Source organism: Tachyglossus aculeatus, chromosome 5 (genome assembly GCF_015852505.1).
Source record: "Tachyglossus aculeatus isolate mTacAcu1 chromosome 5, mTacAcu1.pri, whole genome shotgun sequence".
NCBI lineage: Eukaryota > Metazoa > Chordata > Mammalia > Monotremata > Tachyglossidae > Tachyglossus > Tachyglossus aculeatus.
The window spans coordinates 64,054,978-64,072,990 of NC_052070.1; the positions used below are offsets into that span (position 1 = coordinate 64,054,978).

The window sequence follows — 18,013 nt, forward strand, 5'->3', positions numbered from 1 at the left end:
GCTACGTCACACCTGCGGGCCCCAATTACCTTCTAGACTGTGAGCCCGTTGTTGGGTAGGGACCATCTCTATATGTTGCCGACTTGTACTTCCCAAGCGCTTAGTACAGTGCTCAATAAATATGATTGAATGAATGAATTACCTCATCTGTAAAATGGGGATTAAAACTCTGGGCTCTAAGTGGGACAGGGACTGTGTCCAACCTGATTAGTTTTTAATTACCCCAGCACCTAGAACAGTACCTGACACATAGTAAGCGCTTAACAAATGCCAATATTGTTATTATTATTATTCAAAAGCCCTGATAAAATCACATTTCCCCCCATCCTATTTTCCTTCCCTACTGCATCACTGCTGCACTTAAGTCCATAAGCACTTGTATACTCATCCTCCACTCATACCCTCAGCACTATACTCAGTTGCTTCCCTTACCTGTAATTTATTTTAATGTTTGCCTCCTTCTCTAGATTGTAAGCTCCTTGAAGGCAGGGATCATATCTACTTTATTGGATTCTCCCAATCGCTTAGTCCAGTGATCAATCAATCATTCAATTGATCGTATGTATTAAGTGCATACTTTGTGCAGAGCAGTTTACTAAGGTGCTTGGAAGCATACAGTATAACAGAGTTGCTGGAAACATTCGCCACCCACAACGAGCTGGAGGATCTGTAAGAGTAGGGACTCAAATAGTATCGCTTGATTTGAAAACTAGGACATTGTTCAGTTATAAGAGTGATAGTCGGCTGAAGGGTAGAGAAGCTAACATGCTCTACTTCCATTGAACTGCAACCTCATCTTTTTCAGCCACACTAATGTATATAAAAGAACATCCCCCCCACCACTTTTCCCTCTGCCTTCCCCTTCCCCTAGTCCCAACTCTGACCACTGATTAAAGCTCTGGAGATTTGCCAAGCTGTTGCTTTCTGAGAACATGCCTGGGGGAGATTTGGGCACAGAATTGGTGAAAGGATATTATAACAGCGTATTGCACTGAATTCACATGATTTTTCTACTGAATGGATGGCTATTGTTTTTCCTCTTCCCCCCCAAAAAAAATTGGAATAAATTAGGCATACATTCCATGCTGCATTTTTTCCTGAAGAATTTTTCCTTCAGGCCTTAATAGCCCAGACACCACCTTTCATACTTATTGGCATTGGCAGTAGTGTGAAAGTCATTGAAATTCATTACCCTAGGGGCAAAAAAAAAAGCAAATCAAAGAAAAAACAGCATCCCCCAGCCATTGCACTGTCCAAAGAGGTGAGCATTTCTGACCTGACTCACTTAAAGATGTTGTTCCTGTTTGAAACAGGAATCCATTTCCTGTAAACAAGCAGAACGTTAATTGATCCATCTTGTTAGTATAAACTGTCCTTATATTACATTTGAGCTGGATTTTTATTAAGACGGACAAAGGGGAGACACAAATGCATCATTATGTTTGTTGAATAGCTAATTTTTAGCTGATCTTCCTTTATAATGACAACATTACAGGGGAAAGATGCTCCTAATGACTGAACATATGCCTTTGCTGAACTCCTTTGAGCAAAGTGACTATTTAGCTTGAATTTTATTCATAGTTGTATTTGGCTCATTCCTTTGCTTCTCCTGATGGGAGTCCGTGATGGGGGCGTGATTTGCATAAGAGGTGTTTGGCTGGCTTACAAAGTTGCGTGGGCAGTGTATCAGTTCTACCAGTCATGAGGCAAGGGGGTTGAACAGTGGTCCAACATGGAGACATCTCCCCCTCCACCCCAGTCATATAGCACAATCAGGCATGGCTAAAGTACTCCCCAGTCTTGGGGGCCTGCCCCTCCAACAGACCAGTGCTGGCCTATTGGGATTTATATTTTTGTCAGTTTTGAAAGTCAATCAATCAATCGTAGTTATTGAGCACTTATTATGAGCACAGAACTGTACGAAGCACTTGGGAGAATACAGTATGACACTATAACAGGCACATTCCCTGCCCACAATGAGCTTACAGTCTAAAGGGGGACATGGATATTTATCTAAATGAATTATGGACATGTACAGAAGTGCACTACAATGAATGAAGGGAGCAAGTCAGGGCTACTTGGAAGGGATCGGAAGGAAAGGAAAAGAGAGCTTAGTCAGGGAAGGCCTCTTGGAGGAGATGTGCCTTCAGTAAGGCTTTGAAGGGGGGAGAGTGCTTGTCTGTCGGATATGAAGAGGGAGGGGGTTCCAGGCCAAAGGCAGGATGTGGGAGAGAGGTTGGTGGCGAGATAGATGAGATCGAGGTACAATGAGTAGGTTGGCATTACAGGAGCAAAGTATGTGGGCTAGGTTGTAGTAAGAGAGTGACGAGGTAAGGTAGGAGGGGGCAAGGTGATCGAGTGCTTTAAAGCCAATGGTAAGGAGTTTCTGCTTGCCGCGTAGGTGGATGGACAGTCACTGGAGATTCTTGAGAAGTGGGAAGACATGGACTGCACGACTTTGTAGACAAATGATCCAGGCAACAAAGTGAAGTGTGGATTGGAGTTAGGAGAGACAGGAGGTAGGGTGGTCAGGTGCCCTCCCAGGTAATACAATAATCAAAATGAGATAGGATAAGTGCTTGGAGTAACATGGTAGTAGTTGGGATGGAGAGGAAAGAATGGATTGTAGCGACGTTATGGAGTTTAAAACTGACAGGATTTACTGATAGATTGAGTATTCATTCATTCAGTCGTATTTATGTGGGTTGAATGAGGAAGAGGAGTCAAAGAAAATGCCAAGGTTATGGACTTGTGAGGCAGGAAGGTTGTTGGTGCCATTTACAGTGATGGGTAAGTCAGGGGAAGGACATGGTTTGGGTGGGAAGATAAGGAGTTCTGTTTTTGGCAGGTCAAGCTAGAGGTGACAGCAGGACATTCAAGTAGAGATGTCTTGAAGGCAGGAGGAAATGTGGGACTGCAGAGAAGGAAAGAGATCAGGTCTGGAGATATAGATTTGGGAATCATCTGCATAGACATAGTAGTTGAGTGAATGAAATGCAGACAAGAGTGAAGCTTCTCGTTCTGTCTCCTCTGCCCACCTAATGAGGAGACAGACCTCAAGCAGCAAGTGTTCCCCACCCCTAGCTCGTCGTACTTCACTGAGAAGGCCCCGGCTTGACTTCTTCCCTTCCTACAGATCCGAGCGTGGCAGTGGGGATGGGGCAATGCTCCCCCTTGGAGCAGCTCAAGGAAATGAGCTGGGACAGGGGAAGGAAATGCATTTTCCTGCTTCTCCCACTGAAGCTGCCACTCCAGACCCTGGGAAAATGAGGCAGGACAGTGGAGTAAAATATATTTTGCTGCTTCCCCTGCTGCTACAGAGCCCGAGAAAATGAGCCACGACAGCAGAGGAAATGCTGCTTTCACCCTTCTGGAAAATGAGCCAGTACAGCAGAGGAAAACACATTTTCCTGTCCGCTCCAGAGCCTGGGTTAATGAGTCGGGACAGTGGAGGAAACCACACTTGACCCCGTGGTTAGCCTGGGTTCTTTCCTCCAGAGCTTCACTTCCCTCTTTCCCAGCACCACCTTCTCCTTGCCAGATCGGGCGATCTACTAATTCGAACTAGGCAGAGAACCCGGCCAGGAGATTTCAGAAAGTGCTCTTTATGGGATCATCTGAAGGATTCTCGTGATTAACATGGTATAGTAGATAGAGCACGGGCCTCAGTCAGAAAGCCCTGGGTTCTGACATAAACGCAGAGCTAAGAAAGTTTGTGGAAGAAACCTTAGGGGTGGATGGGAGGGTGAAGGGGAGTTAGAAGTTCATGGATTCTAATCCCAGCCCTGCCACTTATCTGCTGGGTGGCCTTGGGCAAGTCACTTCACTTCTCTATGCCTCAGTTACCTCATCTGTAAAATGGGAATCGAAACTTTGAGCCCCACATGGGACAGGGACCGTGTCCCACCCAATTTACGTGTATCAACCGCAGCACTTAAAATGGTGCCTGGCACATAATAATAATAATAATAGCATTTGTTAAGCACTTACTATGAGCAGAGCACTGTTCTAAGCTCTGGGGGGATGCAAGGTGATCAGGTTGTCCCACGTGGGGCTTACAGTCTTAATCCCCATTTTACAGATGAGGTCACTGAGGCTCAGAGAAGTGAAGTGACTTGCCCAAGGTCATACAGCAGACATGTGGCAGAGTTGGGATTCGAACCCATGACTTCTGACTCCAAAGCCCGTGCTCTTTCCACCGAGCCACGCTGCTTCTCTAGTAAGCACTTAACAAATACTACAATTATTCCAACACCTAGTACAGTGCTTGGCACATAGTAAGTGCCTAACAAGCACCATAATTATTATTATAACATTCAAATCCAAGAATCTTGCTAAAAAACCTTTTCCTCTCCAAAGAGCTTGTGGACACTCTATTTCAACAGTTATCAGTTAGCATTTAGGCAAGCCAAAGTCTCTTTTTCTGTGCTCTTTTTTATTAGGTTATATGACAAAGAAAAAATAACTATATAAAATACCAGAAGAGGGATCAAGGCTAGAGGAGCCTGGGCCTGAAAGTCAAGAGATCTGGGTCCTAATCCTGGTTCTGCCATTTACCTGCTGTATGACCTTGGGCAAGACGCTTACTTAGCTCTATGGAGCAAAATCTGCTAAACCATCGTGGAACCACTGAAGGGTCTATATATCCATTTATCAGTAAATCCCCTCAGGCAGTGGATTTTTTTGTAGCACTAATTGAAAATTTGTATCCAAAATTACCCCTGGAATGAAAAAAAAAATCCTGCAGACAAAAGGAAGTTTCCCAGTTTTCTTAATTTCAACTAAATTTACTGATTCCAAATCCAAAGACTCTTTAGTTTGCAGCAAGCCTTTCCTCAGTACTACCAAGCAGCTGAATGCTCTAACTTTGATAAAGCTAGGGTACAGCTGAAAGAGAAGATTCACCATAGATGAATTGGTCATAAACTTTAAAGCTGGGGCAGCGGTAGTGTTACAGCCCAAGTATTATTTACCATCTCATTGTTGCTGACTCAGATGTAATTTTCCCACAACCCAAAGATATTATAAAGAAGTTGTCTTTGTTGGAGAGTTGCACCATCAACAGTGCTGAACTGGATGTCTGCCCACCATCTAAAACTCAATATGTCCAAGACTGAACTCCTTATCTTCCCTCCCAAACCCTGCCCTCTCCCTGACTTTCCCATCAGTGTTGACGGCACTACCATCCTTTCCGTCTCTCAAGCCCACAACCTTGGTGTCATCCTCGACTCCCCTCTCTCGTTCACCCCTCACATCCAATCTGTCACCAAAACCTGCCAGTCTCAACTCTGCAACATTGCCGAGATCCTCCCTTTCCTCTCCATCCAAACCGCTACCCTGCTGGTTCAATCTCTCATCCTATTCTGACTGGATTACTGCATCAGCCTCCTCTCTGATCTCCCATCCTCCTGTCGCTCCCCACTTCAATCCATACTTCACGCCGCTGCCCGGATCATCTTTGCGCAGAAACACTCTGGGCATGTTACTCCCCTCCTCAAAAATCTCCAGTGGCTACCAATCAACCTACACATCAGGCAAAAACTCCTCACTCTCAGCTTCGAGGCTGTCCATCCCCTCTCCCCCTCCTACCTCACCTCCCTTCTTTCCTTCTACAGCCCAGCCCGCACCCTCTGCTCCTCTGCCACTAACCTCCTCACTGTGCTTTGTTCTCGCCTGTCCCGCCGTCGACCCCCGGCCCACGTCTTCCCCCGGGCCTGGAATGCCCTCCCTCTGCCCATCCGCCAAGCTAGCTCTCTTCCTCCCTTCAAGGCCCTGCTGAGAGCTCACCTCCTCCAGGAGGCTTTCCCAGACTGAGCCCCCTCCTTCCTATCCCCCTCTCCCCCTCCCCACCCCCCCCACCCTACCTCCTTCCCCTCCCCACAGCACCTGTATATATGTTTGTACAGATTTATTACTCTATTTTACTTGTACATATTTACTATTCTATTTATTTTATTTTGTTAATATGTGTTTTGTTGTCTGTCTCCCCCTTCTAGACTGTGAGCCCGCTGTTGGGTAGGGACCATCTCTAAATGTTACCAACTTGTACTTCCCAAGTGTGTAGTACAGTGCTCTGCACACAGTAAGCGCTCAATAAATATGATTGAATGAATGAATGAATAGTTATGTGCCAGATAAGGTGCTGAGTGCTGGGATAGCAAAGCAATCAGGTCAAACATTGTTCATGTTCCATTTGGGGAGGGAAGGAGAACAGGTATTTAATCTCCATTTTACAAATGTGAAAACCGAGGCACAGAGAATTCAATTCAGTCGTATTTATTGAGTGCTTACTGTATGGAAACTACTATACTAAGCACTTGGGAGAGTACAACACAACAGTATGCAGACCCATTCCCTGCCCACAAGGAGCTCACAGTCTAGAGGTGTTAAGTGTCTTGCCCTAAATCACACAGCAGGTTAGTAGCAGAATCAGGGTTAAGACCCAGATCTCTTGACTTCAAAACCTGGGCTCTTCCCACTACGCCATACTGCCTTGATGCCTCTTCTGTCATTTTATATAGTTATTTTTTTATGTCATATATTCCTAATAGAAAAGAGCACAGAAAACGAAGCTTTGGTTTGCCTGAGCACTAATTGATTTTCCCATAGTCGTTGAAATAGGGTATCCAAAAGCTGTTTTCTAGCAAGATTCTTGGATTTGAATGTTAGATTTTGGGCAGGACCAGATCAATGCTTCAGGACCCAGGAGTCAAGGAGGCCCGGTGTGCACCTATTTTGAGCTTCTCCATAGCATCCCCACCCAGCTTCCTAGGGCTGTTACCAGCACAGGAAAAAGCTGGAAGTGCTGTCATTCATTGTCATACCTATTGAGCACTTACTATGTGCAGAGCATTGTACTAAGCGCTTGGAAAGAAGGTGTGGGTCCCAAATGACAGTGAACCCACATAAGAGACCCAGGTAGCTCTCTGTCCTTTCTGTGTGGGGTTACATCAGTCCTGATTGCTGTCCTTGATTCAATTTTTGTCCACCAGAATCTTCGTGGAAATAGTTCAGGGACCATTTCTCCTGAGCAAGTATTTTTATTTATGAGAGTCACTTTTTTACAGTCATTCTGAAGTTAAGGTCTACGACAGAAATATATTCCTGATTGTTTATGAGCCTCACTTTTTAAACAGTCATTTTTAAGTTAAAGTATATGGCAGAAATGCATTCCTTATTCACTTTTTGTTAGGTTTTTTTCCCCCCACTCCTAACCTAAAACACCACAGGAACTCAACACTGCTTTTTTCCTAATAGCTTTAGTGTAGTAATGTCCCTGGCAATTTTATGGAGGGCCAACCTCAAATTAAGCCCTTGACATTAGTGGTGGCAGAGGTGATTGATGATCTGTCACCTTTTATAACAAACTTCATGTTGCTAGATGTGGTCATGGAGAAGCTAGAATGATGCTTTCTGGAAAAGATGACATCAATCTGTTATCCTCCTGACCTTGTCTTGGGGCAGATTTTGCTGCTCTTGTTTATTTATAGATGTCATTAATTTAACAGAACCATTTTTTTTTAGAAGGTGCATTTGGAAGATATTGCCAAAACCAGAAAGGGCATTAGATGAATGATGAGAAGAATTATAAAAGAGAATAAGCTAGATTTAGTCAATCTTGTTTTTAAATGCCAGTCTCTACCTATTGCTCTTTTTGTGTGATTCTGTGAAATAATTTTTGACAGAAATATGCACAATTCTGGATTTATGGATATTGAATCAAATCATAAAATGAAGGTGCTGCTGATGTTGTTAACCTAAGACCCTTAATTCATTGTGCAGAAATCAGTCATGTGTCCATGTAGACTGTATATTATGGTAAAGCAGAATATCAAAAGAACCCAAAGACTACAGTAATAAAGATAAAAATGTTTATTTTAATATTCAACTGGCCTAAGGTAATTTAATCTAAAAGAATATTTAGAGACAGCTTTGTGTGGCTTCTCTCATTAATTAGTAGTTTTTTTCTGTTGTAGAATTGTTCATTAGTGACTTTCAAGTCACCTCAAATCCACTTTATAAAGGGTAATAATAATAATAATAATAATGATGGCATTTATTAAGCGCTTACTATGTGCAAAGCACTGTTCTAAGTGCTGGGGAGGTTACAAGGTAATCAGGTTGTCCCACAGGGGGCTCACAGTCTTAATCCCCATTTTTCAGATGAGGGAACTGAGGTGCAGAGAAGTGAAGTGACTTGCCCAAAGTCACACAGCTGACAAGTGGCGGAGCTGGGATTTTAACCCATGACCTCTGACTCCAAAGCCTGGGCTCTTTCCACGGAGCCACGTTGCAGCAATAGCAAGACCACATAGTGATAGCATTCTGTGTCTGCCAAACTGTAAATCAGTAATGTAAAGATGAGAAATGAAGTCTAATCTATCTTATTGAAGTGGCAAAGGAGATGCAGGTAGGCATAATGTAATACTTGAGTTGGAATCTGAACAGATTACCAGGCAGCAGTCAACTCACCTCTCTCAACCTCCCCATTGACTCATTAGTTATTTCTGCATCCCGTAAACAATGTTGAAGTCACCTGAGATTTGAAAGTATTCAGAAATAGTATTTGCAACTGAAGGAGCCATTAAAAATAGACACTGTATACTACCAAGGAAAGAAAGAAAAGTTGAGGGTGAGGGAGGAGGTGGAAGCTGTGTTCTTTTTTTGTTTGGCTTTTAATGGTACTTGTGAAGCGCTTTCTATGTGTCAGCCACTGTAAATGCCAGTATTATTATTATTATTACTAAGGGCTGGTGTGGATACAAGGTAATCAGACTGGACACAGTCTCTGTCCCACATGAGACTCACTGTCTAAATTGGAAGAAGGATTTAATCCCCATTTTAATAAGGCAACCGAGGCTCAGATAATTAAGTTACTTTCCCAAGGTCACACAGCAGGCAAGTGGCAGAGCCAGGATTAGAACCCAGTTTCTCTGGCTCCTAGGCCCATACTCTTTCCACAAGGCAACACTGTGATCTTTCGTGACTGAAAAATAAGACGTTTTGGGTTCTTCACAGAACCAACTGATTGTTTGCTGGGTGATGTAAGATTGACATCCAAAAAGTGTACAGTAACTTTGGAAAGATGATGCAAACCTCACGGATTTCTATTTGGTTGAAGCAGAGTATGTTGGAGGAAATTAAACTTAGCTCCTACCTGGTGAATGTGGGAATCCTTGTCCTCATTAACACTAAGGGAAGTTTACCTCACAGGTTATTCTTTGTGATAACTCTGCTGCCTGAAGAAGTTTGGGAGCCATAATCCTTCATTTAGCCTGGCTAAATGAAAATAGATTGGTTGACATTCATTCATTCATTCAATCATATTTATTGAGCGCTTACTGTGTGTAGAGCACTGTACTAAGCGCTTGGGAAGTACAAGTTGGCAACATATAGAGACGGTCCCAACAGAAGTGGTGATTGTTTCTCTAGTGTGCGATAAAATGTTTTTCAGTGGAGAGAGGTATGAGTACTTTGTGAGTCAAATTGTTGTTTCAATCTATATTCGCAGAGGAAGATTGTGGTTGAGTGTCAAAAACTCCTGCACGTATGTCAGGAGTTCCTCACTAATCCCATTCCATCTTGGTGCTCCTCTTGAAGAACAACCGTGAGGCTGGGGAGACGGTGGCCCAGAGAATTTCAGGAAGAAAAGGACAAAGGAGAAACCTTGCCTTGGGGAGCTGGATTGCACATCAGCTTGTCTTGGGTGGGTGGGAAGAGGAAAGGAGCCAGGCTCCCTGTAGTTAAGTCTGACTGACCATTCTGCTTCTCCTTCCTCTAGTTCCTCCAAGCTCACTATCCAAGTATCATTACTGATAGCACTTACTGAGCACTAACTGTATCATTTCATACTTTCCCAGCCGTTTAGTATACACAGCCAGTGCTCAATAAGTACCCTTGATTGATTGACTGTGCCCTGAACTCTGTATCAAGGGCTGGGGTTCAATAGAAATGAAAGACCCGGTCCCTGCCCTCAAGGAATTTACAATGAAATGAGGAAAACAGGGAGGTGCAAATTATTTGCAAATAGATAGATGGGCCAGAGAAAGATCAAAGAAGCAGTTAGTAATAGGGTATGAATAATAATAATAATAATAATGTTGGTATTTGTTAAGCACTTACTATGTGCAAAGCACTGTTCTAAGTGCTGAGGAGGCTACAAGGTGATCAGGTTGTCCCATGAGGGGCTCACAGTCTTCATCCCCATTTTACAGATGAGGGAACTGAGGCCCAGAGAAGTGAAGTGACTTGCCCAAAGTCACACAGCTGACAATTGGAGGAGCCGGGATTCAAACCCACGACCTCTGACTCCAAAGCCCGTGCTCTTTCCACTGAGCCACTCTGCTTCCCCTAAGAGATAAGAGATTGAGTGAATAAATTGAGTGTGTGAATTGCTATGTACAAAAGTGCTAATGAGGGCTGTTTATCCCTAAAGACTAAGGTTGGGTACTGGAACTGCACAATCTGGGATGATGGGATTTAATCAGGGAATCTTTCCTGAAAGGTGAGATTTCAGGAGAGGCTAGAGGATTTATAAATGGACCTCTACTTTGTTCACTGGCAGCAAAAACCTACCTAGGAAAATTTTATGCGTATTTCCTTTAGTCGTCCCCCAGAAATGCATCTGATTTGACCTGGAAGAAAGTGGCTTTTCTAAGGATGAGATCGGTTACAGTTGTTAGCCAGCTATATTGCAGCTTTGTTTACAAGAAGCTTAGCTCCACTGACCACCAATGTGTGACTCTTGTATTATCTTGCTGCAGGTAACCAGTGGGGATCAACAAGTGACTGAGTCCAGCTTGGGGGATCAAAATACAACCGCTGGGTTCAGCACCCAAGGTAACCATCTCTTATTGTGGATATTTTGAATAATCCCGCTTGGCCACTTGTCTGCTGTGTGACCTTGGGGAAGTCATTTCACTTCTCTGTGCCTCAGTTCCCTCTTCTTTAAAATGGAGATTGAGACTGTGAGCCCCATGTGGGACAGGGATTATGTCCAACCTGATTATCTTGTATCTACCCCAGCACTTAGTACAGTGCCTGGCACATAGTAAGCACTTGACAAATACCATAGTTATTATTATTATTCTTTGAAGTGGAAGTTGTGGAGAACACTTTATAAGACTTTCAGATGGAATTTATCTTTATTTTTTTCTTGAGGAGGAGGAATTTGATTTTCTTTAGGATGATTTTAATTTGACCTATATAGAAGAACCTGATTAAAACATCATCTGTTAGAGCTCCAACCTTCTTAGTGCATCATGAACTTCTTGGTTATCCATAGATAAGGTTTGGGAAAATTACCGCTTTTTATCATTAATTATCCAGCATTCTACTGTAGCACCAATCATTTATTTGGTTCTTCTATGTTATTATAATCAATTTTCACCATACTATGTCCCAATTTCTTACAACAGGGAAGTTAACATCTAATTAGCAGAATCTACAGGGTAGGTATTTCGTGAGTGCTGAGCTAGCCAAGGGTTGATAAAGCAATTAACCAAGGGGGATCTTTAGAAGGAGTTGGAAGAAAGGAAGGAACATGGTTTATGGATAAAGAGCCTCTCTGGCTTTTTCTCCCTTTCCCTTCTCCAGTTGTAGAAGGAAGTACAAAATATGGAAGTACAGAAAAACTGGAAACTGGATTGAAATAAGTTCACTGTGTATTTCAACAAACATTTCCAAAAAATTTCATTCAAACATTGGAAAATTTTCAAAGTGCTGCACTTCCCAAAATGTTTTCCAAAATAAGAGTTAGTAAACAGATTTCCCATAGTCACTGAAACAGTATTTCAGTAATGGGGAAAAAAATAACAGTTCAGGAAGCAGAGTACACATTTGGGCAATACAGTACCTCATGATTCTGCATTCCCTCTGCCTTACCTCCTTCCCCTCCCCACAGCACCTGTATATATGTATATATATTTGTACATATTTGTTACTCTATTTTATTTGTACATATTTATTCTATTTATTTTATTTTGTTAATATGTTTTGTTTTGTTCTCTGTCTCCCCTTTCTAGACTGTGAGCCCACTGTTGGGTAGGGACCGTCTCTATATGTTGCCAACTTGTACTTCCCAAGCGCTTAGTACAGTGCTCTGCACACAGTAAGCACTCAATAAATACGATTGAATGAATGAATAATGAACTCAATTAAATTCTGTCCTGAAAGCATGTCAATCAATCTGTGGAATTTACTGAATGCCTAATCAATCAATCATATTTACTGAGTGCTTACTCTGTGCAGAGCACCGTACTAAATGCTTGGGAGAGTACCTTATAACGATATAACAGAGTTGGTAGACACATTCTCAGCCCACAATGAGCTTACAATGTAGAGGAGGAGACAGGAATTAACATAAATCTATTTACATATGTGTACATAAATGCTGTGGGGCTGAGAGGGTGGTGAATAAAGACAGGGAGTGGGAGAAGAGCAAATGAGGGTTTAGTCAGGGAAGTCCTTTTGGAGATGTGCCTTCAATAAGGCTTTGAAGATGGGGAGAGTAATTGTCTTTCGGATATGAAGAGGGAGGGCATTCCCGGCCTGAGTGGGCCATAGGTCTGTAGTGCGATAGAAGAGATCAAGGTACAGTTAGTAGGTTGTCATTGGAGAAGTAAAATGGGCAGGCAAGGTGACTGAGTACTTTAAAGCCATTGGTGAGGAGTTTCTGTTTGATGCGGAGGTAGATGGGCAAACGTTGGAGGTTCTTAAGGAGTGGGAAACATGGACTGAACACTTTTTTATAAAAATGATCTGGGCAGCAAAGTGAAGTATGGACTAGAGAGAGGAATATGGGCAGGAGGCAGGGAGATCAGCAAAGAGACTGATACAGTAATCAAGGCAGGATAACATAAGTGCTTCATCATCATCATCAATCGTATTTATTAAGCGCTTACTGTGTGCAGAGCACTGTACTAAGCGCTTGGGAAGTACAAGTTGGCAACATATAGAGACAGTCCCTACCCAACAGTGGGCTCACAGTCTAAAAGGGGGAGACAGAGAACAAAACCAAACATACTAACAAAATAAAATAAATAGAATAGATATGTACAAGTAAAATAAATAAATAAATAAATAAATAGAGTAATAAATATGTACAAGCATATATACATATATACAGGTGCTGTGGGGAAGGGAAGGAGGTAAGATGGGGGATAGAGAGGGGGACGAGAGGGAGAGGAAGGAAGGGGCTCAGTCTGGGAAGGCCTCCTGGAGAAGGTGAGCTCTCAGTAGGGCCTTGAAGGGAGGAAGAGAGCTAGCTTGGCAGATGGGCAGAGGGAGGGCATTCCAGGCCCGGGGGATGACGTGGGCCGGGGGGTCGATGGCGGGACAGGCAAGAACGAGGTACGGTGAGGAGATTAGTGGCAGAGGAGCGGAGGGTGCGGGCTGGGCTGGAGAAGGAGAGAAGGGAGGTGAGGTAGGAGGGGGCGAGGTGATGGACAGCCTTGAAGCCCAGGGTGAGGAGTTTCTGCCTGATGCGCAGATTGATTGACATGATAGCTGTATGGATGGAGAGGAAAGGGCAGATTTTTAGTCAGTCAATTCTATTTATTGAACACTTACTGTGTGCTGAGCACTGTACTAAGCACTTGGAAGAGTGCAATATAACAATGAACAAGCATATTCCCTGGCCACAATTAGCGATGTTGTGAATGTTGAACCAACATGATTTAGTGATTGAATATCTGGGTTGAAGGAGAGAGTTGAGTCAAGGATAACACCAAATTTATGGGCTTATGAGACAGAAAGGTTGGTAGGGCTAATGACAGTGATGGGAAAATCAGGAGGAGGACAAAAATTGGGTGGGAAGAGAAGGAGATCTTTTTTTTTTTTGACATGTTGCATTTGAGGTGTTGGAGGGACATCCAAGCAGAGATGTCTTAAAGGCAGGACAAAAGAGAAGGTAAGAGGGAGAGAGAGATGACAACAATAATAATAGTAATAATAATGGTATTTAAGAGATCAGGGTTGGAGTTTTAGATTTGGGAATCATCCACATAGCAGTGGTAGTTGAAGCCATGGGAGTGAATGAGTTCTCCAAGGAAGTGGGTGTGGAAGGAGAATAGACGAGGACTCAGAACTGAACCTTGAGGGACCCCCAGAGTTAGGAGGTGGGAGAGAAGGAGCCTGCTAAAGAGACTGAGAATGAGCAGCCAAAGAGGTAGGAGAAGAACCCAGAGATGACAGTCTCAGAGAAGCCAAGGTTGGATAATGTGTCCAGAAGGGAGTGGTCGACAGTGTCAAAGGCAGCTAAGAGATGTGCAAAACTCTGTACTAAACACTTGGGACACTATAATATAATGGATTCAGTAGATGTGATTCAAGCAGCATGGCCAGTGGAAAGAGCGTGTGCTTGGGAGTCAGAGGTCATGGGTTCTAATCCTGGCTCCGCCACTTATCAGCTATGTGACTTTGGGCAAGTCACTTCACTTCTCTGTGCCTCAGTTACCTCATCTGGAAAATGAGGATTAAGGCTGTGAGCCCCATGTGGGACAACCTGGTTACCTTATATCTCCCCCAGCACTTAGAACAGTGCTTGGCACATGGTAAGCACTTAACAAATATCAAGATTATTATTATTATTATCTTCAAGGAATTTTCAGTTTAGTGAGGGAAACAGACTATAAATAAATTAGAGGTAAGGTGAATTGCAGAGTATAAAGGTATGTGATGTCTCTATAATGTTGCTGACTTGTACTTCCCGAGCGCTTAGTACAGTGCTCTGCACACAGTAAGCACTCAATAAATATGATTGAATGAATGAATGAATGGTGCTTAGAAAACTAAGAATATCTGATCAAAATTGTAAGCCCCATGAGGGCCAAGATCATGTCTACCAACTCTAACAGATTGTGTTCTTCCAAGTACTCTGCTCTGCACACCATAAGGACTCAATAAATGACATTGATTGATGGTTTCAGGATCCATGTCAACTTAATCTCCTCGTCCTCCTATATGATCGTCATCATCATCATACAGTCCCTATCCCACATGGTCTCACAGTCTAAGAAGGAGGGAAAATAAGTTAACCGAATCCCCCTTTTACGGATGAGGAAACTGAGGCCAAGTGAAGTCAAGTGACTTGCCCAAGATCATCCAGCAGACAAATGGTGGAGCCACAATTAGAACCCAAGTCCTGGGAGTCTGCCTACAGGTCTCGAGGATAAACCTTCCCAAGCTCCGACACAAATTAAGCACTTGGAATGATAAGTTTTCAAATTATCATTCACATCCTGTGTTTTTGAGAAGCTGATATGATCAAAATACCCGCATTTGCTTGCATAATTGTCGCACTCCTTTGCACAGTTTTTGCCACCTCAAAGTAGGGGAATGGCTAGTATGAGGGGAATAAGTAAAGCAAGAGTGGGAGCTGTCGAAAAAGGAGAAGGAAAAAAAGGAGGAAAAGGGGAGAAGGAAGAGAAAGGTACAAGGACACTGGGACTGCATCACTTATTTTAGGTGCTGACCCTTCTTTTCTTCTTACCTGGAGAGCACTCTTTTCAAAGAAGAATGTCCCCATTCCCTGCTGTGAGTCTGTCTTGTCTCGTGCTGTCGAGTCGTTTCCGACCCACAGTGACACCACGGACACATCTCTCCCAGAACGCCTTGTTCTCCATCTGTAATCATTCTGGTAGTGTATCCATAGGTAAAAATCCAGAAGTGTTTGCCATTGCGGCCTTCCACGCGGTAAACTCGAGTCCCCTCCCTCAACTCTCTCCCAAGCCATGTTGCCCAGCATGGGTGAGTTTTGACTTGTAGCAGATTGCCTTCCACTCGCTAGCCACTGCCCAATCGAGGAATGGAATGGGTAGGCTGCTGTGTGACTCTCCCTCCATTAACCAAGACTGGTAGAGTACTGGAAACTCTCCAGGTGTGACCCTGAGAGGGGTGTGAGTCTGTATTACTCTTTTTTGCATTCTGCCCTTTCCCCTCTTCCTATGCACCACCATCATCGCTGACCAAAATAGTATTTTATTTCCTCCTCAAAGTTGGCGGGTGGGAGGAGAGGATTATGCTGTGGAAAAAATTATGGTCAATACATATGGTATTCCTCAGATTCCTAGAAACCAGCACAAATCTTTTCATATTGTATTTGTTCAAAAGGACCAACATTTCCCCGCTCCTATGCCAAGGGATGCCTATAATTAAACACAAAGGCAGGGCCCTGCAGGGGAGCCTGATAACTGAAAGGAAAAAGACAAGACATTTTTCCTAAATGCAAGATAGCGGGAAAGAGGTTTATTCATTCAATTGTATTTATTGAGCGCTTACTGTGTGCAGAGCACTGTACTGAGCGCTTAGAGATACAAACACTCAGGCTTGGCAAACTGGAGGAGATTTTTGTTTTTATATGAGGCAGGTCAAAAGGAAGAAGGGTGAGAAAGGGAGGAGATGGAAACAGACATTAAAGGATGGATTGTATCTGAAGAGAAAATAGAATTTGTCTCTGGCTCCCCATCCAGTTTGTATGCTGGGCATGTGGGGCTGTAGTGTGGCTGCTCTTTTCAGACTGTTTCTTAGATATGTATTTCAGTTATGCATAGTGTTGGTGTTAACTGAAAAACTGATGTATCCTTAAGAGAGCATGTGGGACCAAAGAGAAGCAGCCTGGCCTAGTGGAAAGAGTACAGGCCTGGGATACCGAGGACCCGGGTTCTGCTCCTGGCTCTGCCATTTGCCTGCTGTGTGACCTTAACTTCTCTGTGCCACAGTTTCCTCATCGGTAAATTGAGGATTTGTTACCTGTTCTCCCTCCTACTTAGACAGTGAGCCCCATGTAGGACAATCAATTAATCATATTTATTGAGGGCTTACTGTGAGTAGAGCACTGTACTAAGTGCTTGGGAGACTAAAATATGACCGAGTTGGTAAACATGTTCCCTGCCCACAGTGAGTTTACAGTCTAGAGAGGAATGGGTCCTACCTGATTAATTTGTATCTACCTCAGTGCTTAGAAGAGTGCTTGACATGTAATAAGGTCTTAAATATAATAATAAAATGATAATAATAATCAAGCAATTTTGTTCCTGTCAGTATCATTTTCATTTTAATAATTTTACCAAAGTTCTTAGCTATCAAAGATATCAATAGTAAAGAGACTTAGATCCACCTGAGAATTTTTATGATAAGCATACAATTGCAATTTGGTTCCTTTTTACCAGGATATAAGATCATTATCAACTTTAAAAAAAAATAGATGTCCTAGCAAAAATAAGATCACAATAAATTCTTGGTTGCTTATCCTTCTTATCTTTGCTACTTTATAGGTGAAGCCAATATTACTTTGGAAAGGAGCAGGATCTAGCAGTTAGAAGAATTGTAGGGCTCTTTGTTCTACTTTGTTTTCTAATATATCCTCTATTGTTGTTAGCCCTTCCATTAACATCTCCTAGCCTTGCCTGTCCCTGTTTTATCTGCCTATCAATTGGAAGTGGTCATTTATGCTCATGAGTGGTTGAGGTGTATCAATCAATCATATTTATTGTGCAGAGCACTGCACTAAGGACTTGGGATATAACAGACACATTCCTTGCACACAATGAATTTACAGTCCAGTGCGTACGTTCCTTAACATTTTCAAAGCACTTTGCATTTCTTCAGCACCTTATACATTCTCAAAGATTAGCAATCCTGTTTTGAATGTTATTTAAGAAGATAATGCTTCATAGATATCTTGGATAGAACCTTAAAAAGGAAAGCAGCTTGGCCTACTGGCAAGAGCTCAGAAGAGGAGGATCTGGTTCTAATGCTGGCTCCACCACGCCTCTGCTGTGTGACCTTGGGCTAGTCTGTGCCTAGCTTCTCTGTGCCTCAATTCCCTCATCTGTGAGCCCTACGTGAGAGAAGGATTTGTCCAAACCAATTATCTTGTATCTACCCCACACTTAGTACAGTGCTTAAGACATAGGTGTTTAGGAAATACCCCCTCCTACCTTACGTCCCTTCTTTCCTTCTACAGTCCAGCCCTCACCCTTTGCTCCTCTGCCGCTAACCTCCTCACTTGGCC

The 18,013-nt window shown here is 43.0% G+C and overlaps 1 protein-coding gene and 1 non-coding gene across 3 annotated transcripts in view; one reads left to right on the forward strand and one right to left on the reverse strand.

Annotated features, from left to right (window-relative positions):
• FAM189A1 (family with sequence similarity 189 member A1) overlaps positions 1-18,013 on the forward strand; it is a 408,034-nt gene that overhangs the window by 374,708 nt on the left and 15,313 nt on the right. For both annotated transcript variants that reach the window (XM_038746877.1, XM_038746876.1), the window contains one exon: positions 10,764-10,839. In XM_038746877.1, the coding sequence (XP_038602805.1) occupies positions 10,764-10,839 (76 nt within the window). The remainder of the gene's footprint in view (positions 1-10,763; positions 10,840-18,013) is intronic.
• LOC119929315 lies at positions 15,758-15,895 on the reverse strand. Its single transcript, XR_005451445.1, has one exon. It is a non-coding gene; the product is annotated as a small nucleolar RNA SNORA7 (small nucleolar RNA).